Raw genomic sequence first — 20,209 nt, forward strand, 5'->3', positions numbered from 1 at the left:
TCAACCTATCTCACATTTTCTGTAAGGTAGAACGTACGACATTCCATGTGTGTGTTACAGGATGTAAGGCGCTCTCTGTGTTTGTGTTGGCACTGTAGGCCTCCATTATCTGACCTTGAACAAAAGGAGGTGTGTCCTCCAAAGTGACCATGGTTACTGTGGAATGAGCCGCTCTTGCTGGCTTCCTGTCGGCCTCGGGAAGGCAGGGGAAGTGAGGTCGCCGCCTGGCGCTGGGATCCGCACAGACTTGTGGGGAGAGCACAGGATGCAACGTGCGAACGCAAACACAAACTCTAGCCTTATGAGTCAAAATCGAACATTGAGCACGGAGGTGTGTGCTTCAGGAGGAGATGTGATGGCTTGCTGTTGTAAAGTGTCAACACTCATATGCGTGATATCCAGCTGTGTGTATTAGATGGAATTTACAAAACAAATGCATTTATATTAACTTATATTTGTAACAAGATTGTTTAAGTGTGTTTGTGTATTGGTGCGATGGTTGATTTCTGTAGTGAGTTGTAAGCAACTAACTATAGGAAAGAAGTCACAAATGAGATATCTAATATATAATTTTTTTAAGCATGAAATGAGATTTAATGGAGATCAGAATTAGATAAATTCTGCGATTTGAGTTTTCAGTGATGTGATGAATAATGTGACCCGATGTGCTAGGATGTGCCACCAAGCACTTTTGTAAGAACTCACCAAATAGTGGAAAAATATATATTAGTGCTTATTAGGTCAGCCTGATTCACCCAAAATACATATTTTGCTGGTGAACAATAAACCCATTGTGGTCCATCAGCTAAACCAGCACTGTAACCATGGAAACCTCTGATACTGAACTGAGATTCCTTGAGGTCTCCTGAGACATGACAGAGATGCGTCTGTGTACCCACATGTTGTCTTTGTGCCTACATATCCGAATGATGGAGTGATTTGAATTTTCTACTCAGACAGCCTTGAGCGTATTTACTGTTGGTGGGCACCTGTGTGATAGCAGCCCATTGTTACCAGGTGGGGGGACAACTTGCCGATGAATGAAACGCCAGTCTTTGAGACAGCCGTGGAGCCTGTGTGTGTTTATGTGTGTGTTTATCATTTACATTTAAATGCGGTCTGTCGTCTAGCTGCATGGTCCTCAGTGGTGCCAAGCCACCGCAAACACACACACACAAACACACGCACACACACAGGAAGCCACAGCGCTCATTACAGACCATTCCAAAAAAAGCGTGTCATTATTTTAAGTGTAGCACATTCTTCAAAGTTCACGAACTCTAGGAAAGCGCTTTCGTGCAAAGTTCTGTCCGTCGGGGGAATCCAGTCAGATGAATTTTTACATTTACACAGATGCTTTTTCATGCATTTTTATAATGATGTGTGTTCCGTGGGATGGAACCCATGACCTCTGCATTGCTAACACATTGCTCGATGGGTTTGCCATGCATACGCGATTGTTGTTGCATATTTTTGCATTCCCGCTCTTGCTGTCAAAGCATGTTTTGAAATCCTCCCTCTCCTGCAATTACTCTTCCATCGCCTGCTTTTTCTCTCTCCACCAGCAGAGGACCTCCCTTATCGCGTGCCTTTGTTTTTGTCAAGCGCGCCGTCACTCTCACACTCATTCGAGTGGGGAGTCACGTATCCCCGCCTGTTGAGTCGGAATCCGTGTCCTGTCCTCTGGGCAAAGTCTCATAACACACGTCTTTCTCGCCTCTCCTTTCCTCGGCACCTCCTAATCCCCTTCCTAATGTTTGAGACGGCTATTTCTCTTTCGTTCTTTTGAGTTGACAATGAAGTTATCTGAGGTGGTCTTTCACAACATCCCTGCTGTCATGGAATTAGAATAATTGGGATTTTAGGAGTCTGGACGTTTAGCCGCAGAGAAAAGCGAGAGGTCCCTCCTATTGTGCGCTGTAATTGCGTACTAGATTGTAGTTGTGATAGACTACAGTGGTGCCAGTGGAGCAACAGCATCGGCTGTGTCTGACCTATAGCGGATGCTAGTAGGGGCCTTGAAGCACGGAGCCAAGGGATTTGATATTTACACCAAAGCAATTTAGCATCATTCCCCTCGGAGCAACCTGAGATTAAGGGCCTTGCTCAAGGCACTGTGGCTATCAGGAGAGATCGCGATCACAGTAACTCGCTAGTTCCTGCGACATGCCTGCTTGAGTTCACCACAACAATCTATACGTTTGCCGGAAGATTCTTATCTGGATATTCACCATCACAGAGTCCAATAAACACCTAAACCTCTTGATTGGTACATTAACTTGAATGTTGGAGATCTAAAACACAAGACTTCATACCTCAAATTTTGGCAGGTACTTAAACAGATGAAGTGTTACACAAACACGTCTTTGGTGACAAAATTACAGTTCAACTTCCAATTGGGACAGCTCACTGTGTGAATGTGGTCTCCAGAAAGAGCCAATATCCCTCGAATGGTGTTTGCCATTTGGCATGTGGCATCTAAACTGTCGTTCACAGCTAATGGAGAGGGATGTGGTGGCTCTTCACCAGTCCAACGACAGCTCGGGACACTGTGGATGGCCACTTAGCACTGCTGCCTCAAACTTAACACCATAGTGGCAGATAAAAAAGACAAGCTGACCAACTTTTAGAAGGAAAATGTTTTTTTGGGGGGGGGATTGATTCGTCTTTCATTTGAAAGAGAAGGCTTTCAATACGAAAATTGTTAGTCCATATTTTTTTATTACGCTTCATTCACTATGTTGACAACAAGCACTACATGAAATGCTGTTTTAAATGTAAATCCCTGTCTTTCTGTGTCTTGCAGAAATTGAAGCGAAGGAGGCGTGTACGTGGCTGAGGGCTGCAGGTTTTCCACAATATGCTCAGCTTTATGAAGGTAATGCACTCAGCTCCTTCTATTAACCAGCACACAAACTTTTATCTTTAACCTGTTAACTGCAACAATATGTATGCTATATATACATATTTATACATATACAATTTACACATATATCGGGATACGGTCCTTACTGACCAAAAAAAATAATCTAAAAAAATTTAGACAGTTATTTTAGATCAATTACTGTTCCTACATAATTTTTATTGTTAATACATTGGATGCATTTTTCAAGTAAAATGAATTGTTCCACTTAAGGAACAGTGACAAATTTTAACACAAAATTAAATGTGTGTTTAAGTGGGGGAAGTCATCAGTTTATATCATTAATAACACCTGCCCATGTGTCACGTAAAGCTCATACACAAAGTACAGGAGCAAATTTTAACACACCCAACACTTTTAACCGACTTAAACTGCCATTGTCACATCACCTGCCTGTTTGAGGTGTGTTGTTCGGGAATCAGTATTGTGTTATCCAGCGGTCATGATTGCCCCACTACAGATAAGAGACAGTGAGTACAGTTCGACAAACTAATAAAAATCTCTTCTGTTATCGCTTTCTCACGCACAGACTCACATACACAACTTAAAAAGTCGACTGGGCCTGAAAAGTTGTAGAAAGACGTGTTTCCCACAAAGAAATAAACAAGTTTGTGAGTTATTAAAGACTGAGTTAATAAATACAGTCTGTGCTCTCTGAGGGTTGCCAAGTGCCTATTGTGATTCCAGCACCCCCTTCCGACACATACGCACCTCCCACTGGTGAGCTTTGCAGTATTGCAGCTGTGTTTGTTTGGACGGCTAAGATGTACTTCCTCTTCCTTTTCAACACTGGAGGAGGGTTGTGTGTGTATGATATAGGACAGACATGCATCTCATCTGCCTCCCTTAAATACACAACTGCACAAAGAGATGTATTTACTCCAACATGTTTATTGGGTCTCCATTATTATTTTTACAAAAAATGAGTTCTGTTCTTTTTTGTCTATGTTTCTCCTTCTTAGATGGTCAGTTCCCTATTGAGATCTCTTCTGTGACTAGAGATCATGACTTTCTGGATCAGGATGCCATAGAGGCTTTGTGCAGGTGAGACAAACACAGCTATATATTTAATTGGGGAAATACAAATAAAAATAATTATGAATAGTTTATCTTTGAGACACTTTTGAGGACTTTGATCACCATAATGAACGCTTGTCAAATTTAGCTTCATTATCTTAAACTATAGCTAAATATACCAATCTTAAATGGAGATCATCTCTGTAATCCAATTTTTGCTTGTCTCAATAATTAATTCCATCTTCCTATTTCCCCTCATTTTCTCAGATAATTTGCATGATTTTCATGATTACATGTCTTTTCAGCATCCTTCTCTTTGCCTTTCACATCGCAGACTCTTACACAACATTTAATATTGAGGTTCCAGCTCTGAAGGAGCTAAATAAAACTATAAAAAGAAATTATAAAAAAAGATTTAGAATTCTTACATTGAGAAAGATCCATCAGATCCCAGCTGGAGCTCACAGACATCTGGAGGCCATTTTATGGTGCCAGCCCCCCGGATGCAGACAAAAAACACATTCCCCCTCAACTCGGGGTCACATGACACCGACCAGGTGGCTTCTGGGATAAGCTTTCTGTCTCTGTTGTTGCATTGTTGTCGCCACTCCAAATTTCGACCTCCCTTTTACTTTCTTTCTTTTTTAATTCTCTGTCTGTCCTCCCCTTTAATCTGAAGTTTATCCCTCAGCAGCTCATTATTGGACTCGGCACCCACTTCTCATCCTCCTCTTTTTTTTCCCATCTCTGTCTCTCACCATCTATCTTAACCTCTATCTCTTTGCTTAGCTCATCTTTGCCCCCCTCTTCTTTTTGTCTCTGTCCAGTGTTTTGACTCTGTTGTAGGCTAATGACTGGATTTAGGCTTTGTTTGCGGCCCCATGGTTCTTTTCAATGTGCCTGCTTAAAGATGATTGTCAATGTTTCGCTCACCATTTTGCTTGTGTGTATTGCAGAAGACTTAACACCCTCAACAAGTGCGCTCTTATGAGATTAGAGATCACTCCTCAAAGAAAGAGGGTAAGTGTCCTGTCAAATATCCCTTTCTCTTGGTTTCCTTCTTCAGCTTTGACTTTTATTCTACGCACTCTCTCATCCTAAATATGTGTACCGCCTTTGCTTTTCGTGTAGGATAATTAGAAGGAAGGTCTGGTTTCTTATCATTTTCAAGGGCCCGAGGGCATAGCGGATTAGCTCCAAATGATGGGCTTTCGGTAACTTCTGTCCTCCTCCTGCTATCTTTCCCTCCTGTTTGTCATCTTTTTCTCACAATGCACTTCCTAAAACCCCCCCTCATACCATAAAAGGAAGAGAATGCACACTACGCAGCTCGGTTATTGGTCCCTGTCAGTGTGGTTTCAGAATGAGTGTGTATAGACTGCCCTTTAGCCGTGACTGAAAAGTACATGCAACAACAAACAACCCAACTATTTAATCACCGCAAAGAGCTTAGGAAGATAACTGTCATGTCTAACTTTGGCTTTTTCTGCCCTCAAAACTTAAAAGCCCAAACAATGGCAGCCTTGTCAAGTGTGCATCCTTCTAAGAAAGCAGATGACCCTTCGGTGTCATCTTATGTTGACGGAGTCAAAAGGTAGAGGTCACGAGATGACTGGAGGAAGTGAGCTGCCCTTTTGAGACGCACAAGCACTATCCTTGCCTGGAATGCATTGATCTGTTTAGGTGGCCCTTGTAGGGTTCGTCCTGTTTTAAAAAATAAAACATTAAAATAGTCCTTATGAATTCATATTTGCACCCATATTAGTGTTGTTAAATAAGTGTTATGGGGTGGTAGTGAAGAAACGTTAAACCCAAGGTCTGCGTTCTCTATGATCAAAGGCTTGCCCTTAGGGGCTATAAAATACCAACCCCAGTTTTATGGACTTTCGTCGCCTCCATTATTATGAACCGTGAAAGAAACACCTCTGGATCCCGCGACCCCCTGTTAACCGGCCAACTAGTTTTGCTTTCGCTGATTAGTTAGGGCTTTGGGACTCAAGTCTCTTGTACTAAAATCACCACACAATTTAATTAGGGGTGTAATATTGTCAAACCTTTCTCAGAATCTTTAAACGACTCCCTAGTCACTCTAGAAAAATGACATTGGTTTTAAGACCAATTTAAAAGTGGCTGAAAAATCTAAAGCTGCATTTGATGATGAAGATCTACCATTGCAGCACAGACATGTCTCGCTCAAATATTTTCCCCTTCTTTGTAAGCCCTTTGTCCAGCAGTCCCATCACATGGTTCTTCAGGTTTCCTTAAGATGATTGCATTGATGGGGGATGGGACCAGACCTGCCCTTTCCGGCTGGGGTGGGAACCCTGAGAGCTGGCCTGGAAATTTTTTGTCCACCATCCCCTTCTTTCCATCCCTACCACCCTGTAGGAGGATATAGATTAACCCGAGTAAAGTGGAGAGGGGGAATGGTGGACATGTGACTATGTTGTGACATGGATAAGCCAACCACAATAACAGCTTTTTTCTCTGAATGGACTCTGGTCTCTTACATATGACATATGACCTTATGAAGCCCATGAGTGCCAAGGGTGAACAAAGTGGGTGAAATGATTCCTTGCAGTGTTACTTTAATGATAGATAATACTAAAACTTTAGAAGATTTGTAACTAACGACTCATTAGTTTGCTACACTGCTCTTAAAGTTTCGATCTTAAAGGTCCTGTTCTCCCTTTTATTCCAGAGTGAGGATTCTGATGAGGATGAGCCGTGTGCCATAAGCGGCCGCTGGACTTTCCAGCGGGACAGCAAACGCTGGTCTCGCCTTGACCAGCTGGACTTGGACGTGTTCTCTCCTCCAGCTGGAGAAACTGTCTCCTTCGCTACCTTTCGATCCCAAGATGAACGTTTTGCCAGAGGACCCCTTCTAAAAGAGGGAGTTAATGCCAGCTCTGAGAGCGTCTTGACAGATCTTAGTGAACAGCCAGATGTGGGCTCTCTGCACAGTGCTGGTAGTGGAGATCAAGGAGGATCCCTGAGTACCACTGTACCGTCCAGCCCTGCTACGACCATCTCTAATGCTAACACAGCCACCACAACAAGGGCGAGCTCAGTTGCTAGCGTATGTTCCTCTGGAACGTCAGGTGCCAATGAAGACTCAATATCTGATGGGCTCCCATCTCCACTGGATCGTGGTACCTTTGCGTTTGAGGTAAAACCCAGCTCGAAAAGTACTGGTGCTGAAAAAAGCACACGCTCCAGAGCAAAAAGCTTCATAAAGCGCATGGAAAGCTTGCGGCTACGCACCAGCAGTAATGCGTCATCCAAACGCAAGAAGAAGGGTGCGGCTGTGCAGGGAAAGCTAGAGATTAGTGGGCCGGTGATTAAGGAAGGTCTTGACGAAGAGAAATTGCGGCACCTCAACTGCGTAGACATCGCAACTCTAGATTGCAATGCGAACCGCACCAGAAGCATCTCCTATTCAACACAGACAAGTAGCGGGAGCACAGGGAGTAGCCAATCGGAGGCCAGCAGCGGGAGTGCAGTAAGTACACCCAGTCCGGTCTCAAGAGCACGTAGTCATAGCACGGCAGCTGGGTCTACAAAAAGAGGCGGGATGTACCTAGAAGGCTTTGACCCATTTAATTTTGTCGTCTTGCAACCTTCGGGAGACCAGGAAGAGAAACGGAACCACCAGAGTTTGAGAATGGAAACCAGCACAACCACGGAGCATAATAGACGCAACCACCAGAGGTTGGATAATAGGCGAATGGATGAAGTGGACAGTAGAGAAGAGGAAGGAGGTGTTATCTTTTTCTATTTGCCTGAAGGCCACAAGCCTGGCACTTTTCCTAAAGCACTTGCAGATGGGGCAAGCTATCCTAGTGGCGACAATGTAAGCCGCCGTCCACCCCGGAGGGGCTCTGCTGCCTCACTAGACAGTCGATTGAGCATCTATGACAATGTTCCTTTCTCAGAAGTGGTAGATGAGGAGGATGAGGTAGAACCAAAACTGGAGGATGTGCTGGAACGGGTCGGCGGCCTCCAGCAATTGGTAAATGCCTGGTCAGAAACGGGAACTGGGGAGGAAGACGAAGAGGAAGAAGAAGGGGATTCAGATTCGGCCCTCGATTCTGCATCTCCTTGTCCATCGTCCCCACTGCAGAACCGCTTGGAAGAGACAGAGAACTGCAGCGATCAAGATAGCACTGGAAATCCACTAACGGAAAGGGATGAGACGCTCAGCGTGCGAGAGAGATGTGACTCTGGTGTGGGAGCATCACTTACACGAACCAACAGGTAAAACTCACACATTGAGTAGCTCTCAAAAATATGCTTTGTTATTAGCGGTTTTGCTAATACACTTCTGTAGTGATTTTAAACCTTGGCAGTACTCTATGGAAAACGATCATGCCAATGAAACAATGAATTAGTATGCAGGAAGGGAGGAAAAGAGAGCATGTCAGAACGGCTCTCCTTATATAACAAGGGATACTTGTAAGATATGGAATCCTTTTGGAATTTACCGCAGGAATTCCAAGATCACCCACCTGTTGATAGAGACCTTGTTTATAAATCCTTGTTATCACTAACTGTTCCCGAAGTTCGTGTTCAAGTCAGATTCATGCTGTGTAGGTGCTTTTTACAAGCTACTGAGTGTACTTTGTGCTTGTGAATATTTTTTTTTCATGGTTGTAATGCGCATGGGTGGTTCACATTTAAAATACGTGCACTGGAGTCCACAATCTTCCAAGAACATTTTGTGATTCCTTTATTAAATCAGCTATAAGTGTGTTTATCTAAAATGTGTTATGTTTTTACGAATGCGTACGTTACAGACCTCAGAAGCTGCGCTGGCCAAGTTTCCAGAGCTCCCACAGGCCAAGTCTGTCGTCAACGGTGTTACAAGTTGGATGTCAGTCGGTTCTGCAGATGAACCTTCTACAGAAATACAGCCTGCTTAAACTCACCGCTCTGCTGGAAAGACACACACCCACCAACAAACACGGCTTTAGCTGGTGAGGACACACAAACACACTTTCTGCCTGTCTTCCTGTCTGTTTGCTTTCTAGCTTATCTTCATCCCTCACCTAAGCTCCAGGGTCCATGCAATGTAAATACACAGACCTCACAGGTTATGAACTTCCCTCATTTTCCTGTGGCACCTTTTTTAACCATTTACCTCTTTTGGGAACTGGTTATGTCAGACCTCCACAACAAAGAGCTGTTGTGTACCATGCAGTCCTGTGATTGACTTGTTCCTGTTATACACCCCCCACAAACATCTGCACATGTCCACATACAGCTGAGAGATTTTTAGATGTGCGATTATGAAACCACAAATCCTGATACTGACAAGCCTACTATTTGGCATCCTTGACACACACACACACACAACGGCAGTCGGAAAGACAAACACCCGGCAGCACGGATGTGCACAGATGTGTGCTCATTCCATTTTCTCCCTTTGCTCAGAGCTATTGTCTGCTGTCTTTATGTTTATCCTTCAGCCTTTAAAGCGGGAAACAGCTTGAAGTGGCCCCTCAGCTTCTAGAGGTTTCCCCTTAAATACACAATGACCTGCACACTCATACACTTGCAGCATCCTGTCGACACACGGCGCTCATATGTGCCAAATTTGTGCCTATATAAACATGTCATATTAAACAGCACGCTCTATAGATATGTCTGAAATAATTATAGCTGTCTTTTTAATTTATTTGGGTTATTAAGTGGTTTCCTTCGAAAGACTTAGTTTTTAGTGGAACGAGTGCGTTTGGTCTTATTTTGCAAGAATTAAATAAACATACTTGTGTGCCTGACAGGGCTGTTCCTAAATTCATGAAGCGGATCAAGGCTCGAGACTACAAGGACAGAAATGTGTTTGGAGTTCCCCTGCAGGTGATAGTTCAGAGGAGCGGACAGCCCCTGCCCCAGAGTATCCAGCAAGCCATGCGTTACCTACGGAGCCAGTGCCTCGACCAGGTGAGAGATGACAAACATGCACTAAAACCATACAAGTGCATGCTTGTCCAAGCAGTGCTTAAAGAAACATGCCGTAACGTACTGAAATTAAAGGGATAGTACAATTAAAAATACTAATTATGTCATTATTTGTTCACCCTCATGTCGTTCAAAACCTGTACACAAAAGAAGATATATTGAGGAATGTTATAGTGGTTTTGTGTCTGTAAAATGGAAGTCATGGGGGACCAGTGTTGATTGGTGACAAACGTTCTTCAAAACATCGTATTTTATGTTCTGCTAAACAAAGAAAGTCATGCCGGTTTAGAATGACATGGGGGTGAGTAAAAATAATATCATTGTTTTATTTTTTAACCATAACTTTAAATAGGCTTTGTGATATAGTCAGTCTATATAAATACAAAAACTGTCTGGTTATTTATTTGTTAAAAGCTGTTCCGTCAAGGGAGATAAATAACTGCAAGGTCATAACCTAAGTAAATGATCCCTATTTGAACAGCTGTTTAGTTGCACGTTCCCTGTTGTGTCATTATATGTAACAGGACCCAAATTCAAGCACGGGACATCTGTTGTTTTAGTGTCGCACACATACCTGAGTCTAACACTCTAAGACAGTCATATATGTTCAAGTCTATGTGGAGCGAAATGACCTAAAAAGAAACCTGCATGTCATTCCTGGTTTGGAGTATCAACTAGTTACACATTACCGCTTACCCACATTGCTGACATTCCATTCCAAGAGTGTTTATGAGAGAGCAAGTGATCTATGGACTATAGACAAACCTCTTTCTCTCGCTGGTGTCAGATGGAAAAAACACTACATGACAAATGACACAATATTTATAATATTAAACATGTTGCTTTCATGACTAGGTTATGTAAGAAGTCATTTGATGTTTTTTAAAAGAAAATCCTTTTAGATTTCTTGTTGCGTGTTTGGAAATCTCATGGCCAAATAACCGATTCATCTATTTGGCTGTCAGTTTGAAAAAGAGAGAGTGCAAGAAATAATTAACTTAACACAAAACATGAAATGAACTAGAGAATGGAAGTGGATTGTTTGACGTTTGACTTCGACACAGTTGCGTGTAACAGTTCTAAGTGATTTTGTTTCTCATACATAAGTGTCTGACCATGGTTCTCTACAGGTGGGGCTTTTCCGAAAGTCAGGAGTAAAATCCCGCATCCAAGCCCTCCGCCAGATGAACGAATCATGCGGCACTAATGGAGGCGGAGTCAACTACGAGGGCCAGTCGGCTTACGATGTGGCAGATATGCTAAAGCAGTACTTCCGAGACCTTCCGGAGCCCCTGCTTACCAGCAAACTGTCCGACACCTTCCTGCAGATATATCAATGTAAGATCATGCAAACAATTAACTTTCAATGTATTTTGCCACATCGAAGATCAAAAGAGCACACACAGCTTTACAAAATGTTCACAAAAAAACATTCTGTGCTAGACATTTATATCTCACGTGTAAAGAACAAAGCGTTTCCCGAAGGGCAAGACACAAATAGCTGCGGATGCTTATTCTTGAACGAGTGAATCATTCTGAAGGATAAAAAGTCTAAACTAATTTATTTCAGGAAATAGCTGTCAACTGATGCATCGGCACCAATAAATCACTATCAGAAGGAAGTGTGTAGTTACAGAACCAAGGCTATTACTTAACACAGCTATTACTTAACACACGTTGTATTGGGTATGTAACTTCAATAAAATACCTGAATCTCAACTCCAAACACTTTGTCACACGATTCATAAATTAATTCGAAAATAAATACATTTACGGTTTGGAGGTACTGAGATTTTGTCTTGTGGAGGAACACGGAAAATCGGTTTTGTAGTCATCTGCGTTTTGTAATGTTATTCACAGCTATTCATGATGATAAATCATGATGTCATATTATTACAAAACATTACAAAATATTGTTATTATTAACTGAACAGGCCAAATGAGATTTGAAGTGAACACAGGATTTTCTTTCGCTCTCTTAGAGCCGTGTTGTAACCCCCATCTCTCAGAAACATATTGCCTGACTAAAACAGTCTGTTACCAGAACCAAAATAAGAGGAAAACAAGTATGTTCTCCCAATCACTGAAGCTGACCACAACCACAGCGGAGGTCTTAGCATTCCACACAGACAACCAAGGGTCTGTGTGTGCCTGTTTTGTGTGTGTTTGTGTTTAGACAGAGGCTTTCATTCCCAAGGGCGAAGATAACACACTGAGCATTGACACACAAAACTGCATGTGTTTTCGCTGTTTAAAAGCGTCTCTGTCCTTAGTCACGAGCGTCTGACAACAGACTTAGACGATTGCAAGTGAATTACATGGGGTGTGTTTATCATATAGAACTCCAAACATCATCGCACTACATCTGTATACAATGTTTTTCATGAGGATCCATACACACAGGATTCGAAATAAACCAATGAAACCTCTTTTGTCGCTTGCAGATGTTCCCAAAGAACAGCGTCTACAGGCGGTGAGAGCCGCGGTGTTGCTGTTACCCGATGAGAACCGCGAGGCCCTGCAGACCTTGCTGTGCTTCCTGAGCGATGTGACGGCCAACGTGGACGAGAACCAGATGACCTGCACCAACCTGGCTGTGTGTTTGGCCCCCTCTCTTTTCCATCTCAATACGCTACGGAGAGAAAGCTCCTCGCCCAGGTGTGTGTGCACGTCTGTTAACACTCTTCACGTGGATCCTCTCATCTCTTTAATTGCACATCGCTTGAGGTGCTATCGTATTTGGTACGCGGCTACTTCAGATCCTAATACCGCGCAATTATTCGCTCTTGAACTTGGTTGAATAACAGCGCTATCAAAACAGGAAAGCCAAAGGGACGGGTAATGAATGAAAGAATAGAGAACTGACTTACATAAGGCTTTGAATGCCAGCCGTATTTGAAAAAGTACCTTTAATTTAGCCATTACGTTAGGATGAGATAAGCATTTGTGTGTTAGACATCAATTCTGCATTTATTTATCCCTTGTTTGTTTTTCCTTATCGCAGGGTCATGAACAGAAAAAACGCCCTTGGGAAACCTGACCAAAAGGACCTGAATGAGAACCTGGCGGCAACGCATGGTTTAGCCCACATGATTCAGGAGTGCAGAAAGCTCTTCCTGGTAAGCAGATCGTGGCATGTTTTCATTTTAACGTTCGACTTAACGTATTTAATTACAAAGCAAACATTTTACTTTTGTTTAAAAAGAAACATAACATTCATCTCTCACGCACATCAAAAGTGTGACAATAACAGTTTAAGACTGTGGTCTTATCACTGCACACCAGATGTCTCTCTTTGTATCCAGGAGAGCATGTGCTCTCCAGTCAGGTAGATGGATGGATGAACGCACACATGCACGTACGTTTATCGCGAACATAGAGCATGTAGACAAAGGTTACGCCGTATCACAAAATGATAAAAAAAACAAATAATTTGATCTTTCACAAAGCTTCTTGGAACCACTTTTATTTAAATGGCCTGTGGTTACATAGATACTATGAAAGCTTGCCTTTTTTAGTGCTGTAAAATCGATTAATCGTGATGAATTAATTCCAAATATTATTATTTTTTATAAAAAATTATGTTGTGTATTTATACAAAATATGAGTGATATATTTTTATACATAATGCAAATTTAATTTAATTTAATAATACGTTTATATATATATGTGTAAATATTTGTTATATATACAGAGTTCATTGCATTTATATTGTTTATTTTATGTTACTTTATTGAAACAGCCCAGCTGCCGTTATATTGATAGTCCTTGGAATGCACATTAAAAAATATTTTGTATGTTTTTGCAAATTAACTTTTCAGATACACATATACATATAAATATACACGCCACATACATTTATAAAAATAAACATTTATTTTGTAATCAATCAATTTGACAGCACAATTTTTTATTTTGTAATTTAATGCTGTTTGTTGCTGCACAATCTCTGCTAGTTACTCTTGAAATCACGCATAAAGTGTCCACGTATTGCATGACATGGTGAAGTTTGAGCTTGCCAGGAACACTTTAACCTCGATTACAGACAGTGTTGACCTTGTCTATGCATACAGTAAAGACCTTGTGTTGGTTACCACATATAAATCCATGACCTTACACAAACAGACTCTTCTTTTCGTGCAAACATGGCCTCAATGAAATTTATAACAAGTTGGTAGCAAATATTGGCCACAACATTTCGATACATTAGCCGCAAGTTTGTAGCAAGTAAAACTGTTTTTACAGTGGTGTACACACACAATTCCAAGTAAATAATGAAAGTCACCGCCAGAAGTTTAAAGACCTGCGAAACTGACCCCTATATATAGGTCGACAAAGCAGCATTGTTCTGATCTTATGCTCGTTGTTACATCACATGCCTCTGACATCATTTTCCCAGAGCAGACCATGATAATAACTCCATTATTCAATTTAAATTATTATGTAAATCAATTCCCGTAAGAAAATATCTCAATCAAATTACTTTCTCCTTAATTGGCTATTTATAGAGTGAATGTGGAATGGAAAGATAGTATCTTGTAGCAGAGGACACAGATGTGAAGGTCTGGTCCTGCTGTACCCATCGGTCTAATCCTTTTACCGAACATAGATAACAAAATTATCTGGACTGCCGCTGGAAAAATACATGCACCGTGTCATGATAAACATTGCCAGACGGGAAATACACTGAAACATTGACAGTGAATCAAAAGCTGGACACACATGGACACAAACAGGATGCGCCATTTCCAGTTCAGAATGAATCATTCTTGTCACTTCCCTTGATATTAATTCAACTGGTATGTACACCGAGAGCAGTTTAACTATTTGTCCTACTTAATAGAATTATTACCCATGATGCAGATGTATCATTGTATGTAGTTAGTAAGCTTTTATAAGTGTTCATATACCCGTGATTTGTCTTGCGTGTAATTTTGAGCTAACGTGGTTCCCTACTTGCTGGCTGCTCCAGGTGGGGAAGTTACGCTTATTTATGCTAATTTGATGATGTTAATTTATTTCTATACATTTTATGAAAGGCAGTTTAGTAGCAGTTTGTCTTTGAAGGAATTTGTATTGCTGAAGACACTAGCTTGTTGTGTTCTGGCTTGACTCGCTTGACCAGGAAGACCAGGAAGACCACCTTTAAATTTTGTAGACATCAATTCAGGACTAACCAGTTTGAACTGCTCTGGATTAGCTGACATGTATGATTTTCTCTTTCAGATCCCAGAGGAGATGTCACGCTGTCGGAACTCTTACATGGAGCAAGGCCTGAGTCCCATGCGAATGGAGGTACTCGTGGAAAACTGCGGCACATGTAATTACAAAAATCTGCTCAGAGACGGTATGGACGCCCTGCTGAAAGAAGGCAAGGACAAGTTTAAAGGTTACGACACCTGCTCGACCCCTGAAAATGCTGAACTTGCATATAAGAAGGTAAGGAAAGATTTTATACAAGTCCCTTGAACACTATTTGCTATTTTCTCCCATTTTTCTCTTCCTTCCTTTGCTCATTTTTTATTTGGCTTGTGAGTCTTTGGGAAATGTTGTGTCTCTTCCCTGCGTTTCACATCCTCTATTTTATGTGAAATTGGTATACAGTATGTCTTTCCCAGTCCTACTTTGGCCTACATCCAACCATGTCAGTTTTTTCAGCTCTTTTGCCTGCTAACACACTTGTGTTCATCTCAGAGTTCTCTCAGATCCACACCCTTTGCATTTGGACAATGCTTAAAATAAAAATAAAATAAAATAATGTCTTTGATCACAGTAGTATCTCGCCCAAGTTTGGAGATTATTGTGCTGGAACATGCAGTGACTGTAAGATCATCTTCTTTTGTGGTAGGTCCAAGACGGTTCTTCTCTGCGGCAATGGAAAGTCTGCGTTGACGTGCCTGCATCGCCCGAAGATGTTCTCCAAAGAATCCTGCGGGAGCAGGAACGTTGGGACGAAGACCTGCTGGAGTGCAGGGTCATTGAGACACTGGAGCAAAACGTGGAGGTCTACCAGTACGTCAGGAACTCCATGGCACCTCATCCACCTAGAGACCACGTAGTGCTCAGGTGAATACAAACACATGAGTTTACAAAAAAGTTTGTTTTAAAGTAGATTCAGGACACTAAGAGTATTTTTTGTGTGTTTTGGTTCAGGTCATGGGCAACAGACTTGCCTAAGGGTGTGTGTGCACTGGTATGCACGTCGGTGGATAACGAAAACGCAGCCATGTTGGGTATTCGCGCGAACATCCTGACCTCACGCTATTACATAGAACCCTGTGGTTCTAGTAAGAGCCGGATAACACATATTTCCAGAACAGACTGCAGGTGAGAGCTGCACTAGAATCTCAGGCTTATTTGCAGATGTACTTGAGTTATTATTGTGAAATTTAATTAGCAATTTTTATTTTCCAATAATATTTGGAATAAATAATTTTAGTTAATATTTCATTTACTTATTTTTTTTCATGTTTTAAGAAATAGCCAACAATATTTTTTCTTAAAACTCTTCTTAATTTATCTTTTTTGAAGAATTAAAAAATAATTAATTATTATATAGTAATTGGTAAAGTGTAATTAATAATAAAAACAAATAAAATTAGTAGTTTATATTAGGTTCACAATAATAGATTTTTACTCTATGGTAATCATGGTCAAAATAATATATTACGACATAGATTATCGTGATATCTGTATATAAATATGTATATAAATAATTCTAATGCCAATAATCCAAATGCAGACAAACTCACATTTCATTTGATATTCTTTTCCTTTTTTTGCCAATGAATCATGTCCTGCCCAAATTATATATTACGATATATATTATAATATATTGACGTTTTAAATTAATAAACAATGCTAATAATTATGTTTTGTTTTCCTTTTTTCACTAATTAATCACAATATGAGTGCACAGACGGAGGATTTCTTTCGAAACTGTATTCACGATATCATATGTGTAGTATTAACACAATCACGGTTATTGTCAATACCGGCATATTGCCACACCCTTAAATACAACAATTAAATAAAAAATGACATCTGAATACAAATAACATCCCTTCTAATCTATTTCTTTCCTGCTTTTTAGGGGTCGCTGCCCTGAATGGTACAATAAGCTGTATGGTCACTTGTGTGCTGCTGAGGTGGTGCGGATACGAGACTCTTTTACCTGCTTGGACAAATGAACACACGCACCCGGAGTGTTGACGTGTCATTTCTCGTATCAAGAAACTCTTTTTTTAAAGAGAAAGACCACGAAGATTCCCCTTGTTAAACTCCCTCAACCATCTGAGCCCTTAAATGTAAAAGCAGATGGGAACGGTTCCTAAACCTACAAACTACAAGTCAAAGGTTTTGCTTTCAGACTGAAAAGTTGGAAATGGGCATGCCTGCTGCTGCGACATCATCATCACTGAAGTCACAATGTTTGATGTCATAGCGTGACTACACGAGATGGGAGGTGCTATTGCTTCCGAGAAGCAAGTACATGTATGTGTGTTCGAATGACTGCGTAAGCTACCATATATGTATAAGTGTGTATGATGTCGTATGTTATCTGACGTATTGTGTGTTTATGGATGTATGATTTATGATGCATGTGTGATCATTGACAAATGAGACGTATTCCATGCACTGGCACCCTGCTGCAATATAGTGTTTCTGTGTGTATGTGCATTTTGCGCCGTAATTGTGATTGCAAATCTGCACACGGTGCTTTTATTTTGTTTGCATTCGTTCGAATGGACAGATGGGTGTAGAAACAGATGTTTGTCTACGGCAAGCTGAGACGGTGGTGGCTGGAACACCTTTGAAAAGACCAATGGGAAGTCTGTGATAGAGGAAAAAAACTTGTGCACATTAAGGAGTTTTGAGGGTTTCAACTGCTACAAACCCAAAGCAGAGACCAATTTACAATGGACCAATTCTTTAATGCATAGAGTGACAATAAAGTAAAGACAAAAGACACCATACAGGTCAACCAGACAAATTCTCCTGAACTCAGAGTCCGGAATTGGTCAAATCCTAACCATGTATCCGTCCTGTTTCCTAAGAAAAGAGAAAGTTCTAAGAAAAAAAGCTAAGCAAGGTTTGACAAAAAGGAGAGGCCGCCAGAAGGCGCAGTTTAGAACAAACTGATCGGAGGTTTTTAGAGAATGTATGAGAGAAGATGTAATGTCTGTTTGTTTATCAGTGTTAATCACAAATGAAGTAAAAGTCTAAAACAGAGTAATAACGCTTGCTTTCACACTCATAACCCTAAACAGGTTCACAATAGGAGTGCTTCGGTTTACACAGAACATTTCGTAATGAGACTCACAACAGTCTGATCTGGAATCAGTTTCCTGACAGTTGTTTTATTCTGACACGATGGTTCAGAAGAACGCAGCACTCCTATTATGGCGTACGTGCTCCATGACGTCGGTCCTGAGTTCAACGTCCATGCTAGATTTACTACTACTACTTATGTGCCTGTACACGGCGGTGTAGAATATATGTGTATATTGTGCTGCCAAACCAAGAATTAACGCATGACAATGAGTTTAATTTAAACCTCTCTGTATTTATATCACTCATATCGTGTTTTGTATGTATCTTATTTTATTGTAAATGTTACACTCTAAGTTACAGAAATGAGAAAATTGTTTATCTTTTTTATTAATATTATTTCTGTACAGATTAATCGTTGGTCAAAATGCACTATTAAATGTATTAAAACAACATGAATCTCTGTTCTGTGTTTTACTGACTATTATTCACCATTATTCGATTATAGAATCGTGATCAATCAATTTGTGCCTGTTTATGAAAAACATATTCTTCCTATTTATGGGCATTTTAAATAGGCTAGTAAAAATCATTTTAAATGTTTACATTTACTCAAGATGCGTTTATCCAATACAGTGGACACATTGTGGAAGTAAAATGTACAAAAAAGTAAATCATATAGTGTTTTACAGTGTATACAATATCCACTGATAAACAACTATGATTTACTTTTTTGTAATGTTTTTTTTCACCATTTATTATTTCTAATTTTAATGAAATGGGAATATTAGGTTTTTCACACAGATTCTTTGTGTTTAAATTTGCGCAAAAGTGCAGTTTTTACTAAAAAAATGAAACAAGGTAAATCTTAATAGAGATGAAATCTACACTTTAAAAACACCAGTGTCTCCAGGGGTTCGAACCCATGACAAATGCTAATGTATGCATGTTCATTAAAAACCAATGAACAAGTATGTACAAACTTACCCGCACAAGTAGCCTACACACATACAGTTGGAAAGCTTCTCTGGGAACTAAATAACAAGCCAGAAAAGATAAGATACGTGTGTGAGGAATGTCAGTATTGAAGTATGAGAGAGAACTGAGGAGAACATTCCGGAGTTTTCCCTCTCACTTCTGAGAATGAACTGGAGAAGAGTTCCCACATTGATAACTGATACGCCTTTATGTGTAAGAGGGGAAAAAGACAACAAACCGTCCTAAATGTTTCCTAAATTTGTGGTCAACATGGTTTGGCACTTTTGCACATTGTTTCTGAAAACAAACAAACAAAATGACTATGAAGTGACTCTGGGAAATTTAGATAGATTTAAGTTAATATAAATATATTTTTATAGGATAGAAAAAGATCAGTAAATTGTCCTAAAGGGATAGTTTACCCAAAATGAAAATTCTGCTATTTCATTTTACAAGTTACTTGTATAAATGCATTTGTTCTGGTGAACACAGAGAAAGATATGGAAGAATATTAGCAATTTTCAGTTCTGGGACATCATTGACTACCATAGTGCCCAATCTGTTTGTTTTCTAATTCTTCAAAATATCTAATTTTGTATTAAACAGAACGAAATATATATATATATGTAATGTATATATATATATATAGACAGACTTGCTATGACATGAACAAGACGCTGCGGATAATCAAACGGAGGATGTAATTGAATTTCTCTCCCTTTTGTAGGTGAGCACTGCCCTCTAACGGCTAATATATGAACTTCCAGCACATCATTTAAATTAAGTCCCTCTGGAGTCTGGAAAGTTCGTGATCAGTGAGGTTCAACAAATTTAGGGAAGGTTCACTATTTGGTATAAAATGTATGTAAAAAAAAAGCGCCATCCAGCCATTTCTCATTCTTTAAGGGTCAACTAATTTCCTTTGTATTTATAAAAAGATGAACAAAACTACCCTAGTTTAGGGTGGCTTCAGCTTATCAGCATGGTTATAACCATGCATTGAAAAACCGTTAAGTAATTACATGATAAAATACTAAAGAAAGCGTTCAGTTTACAGAT

General features: G+C 40.3%; 1 protein-coding gene across 3 annotated transcripts in view; it reads left to right on the top strand.

The window, feature by feature from the left end:
* dlc1 (DLC1 Rho GTPase activating protein) overlaps nt 1-18,635 on the top strand; it is an 85,923-nt gene extending 67,288 nt beyond the window's left edge. For all 3 annotated transcript variants that reach the window (XM_056771371.1, XM_056771380.1, XM_056771389.1), the window contains 13 exons: nt 2,807-2,878; nt 3,886-3,967; nt 4,897-4,960; nt 6,642-8,197; nt 8,737-8,916; nt 9,724-9,883; nt 11,032-11,239; nt 12,346-12,559; nt 12,906-13,020; nt 15,128-15,340; nt 15,750-15,967; nt 16,055-16,228; nt 16,995-18,635. In XM_056771371.1, coding sequence (XP_056627349.1) covers nt 2,807-2,878; nt 3,886-3,967; nt 4,897-4,960; nt 6,642-8,197; nt 8,737-8,916; nt 9,724-9,883; nt 11,032-11,239; nt 12,346-12,559; nt 12,906-13,020; nt 15,128-15,340; nt 15,750-15,967; nt 16,055-16,228; nt 16,995-17,091 — 3,353 coding nt within the window. In that variant the 3' untranslated portion in view covers nt 17,092-18,635. The remainder of the gene's footprint in view (nt 1-2,806; nt 2,879-3,885; nt 3,968-4,896; nt 4,961-6,641; nt 8,198-8,736; nt 8,917-9,723; nt 9,884-11,031; nt 11,240-12,345; nt 12,560-12,905; nt 13,021-15,127; nt 15,341-15,749; nt 15,968-16,054; nt 16,229-16,994) is intronic.
* The last annotated feature ends 1,574 nt before the right edge of the window (nt 18,636-20,209 follow it).

This window comes from Triplophysa dalaica, chromosome 2 (assembly GCF_015846415.1).
Source record: "Triplophysa dalaica isolate WHDGS20190420 chromosome 2, ASM1584641v1, whole genome shotgun sequence".
Classification (NCBI taxonomy): domain Eukaryota; kingdom Metazoa; phylum Chordata; class Actinopteri; order Cypriniformes; family Nemacheilidae; genus Triplophysa; species Triplophysa dalaica.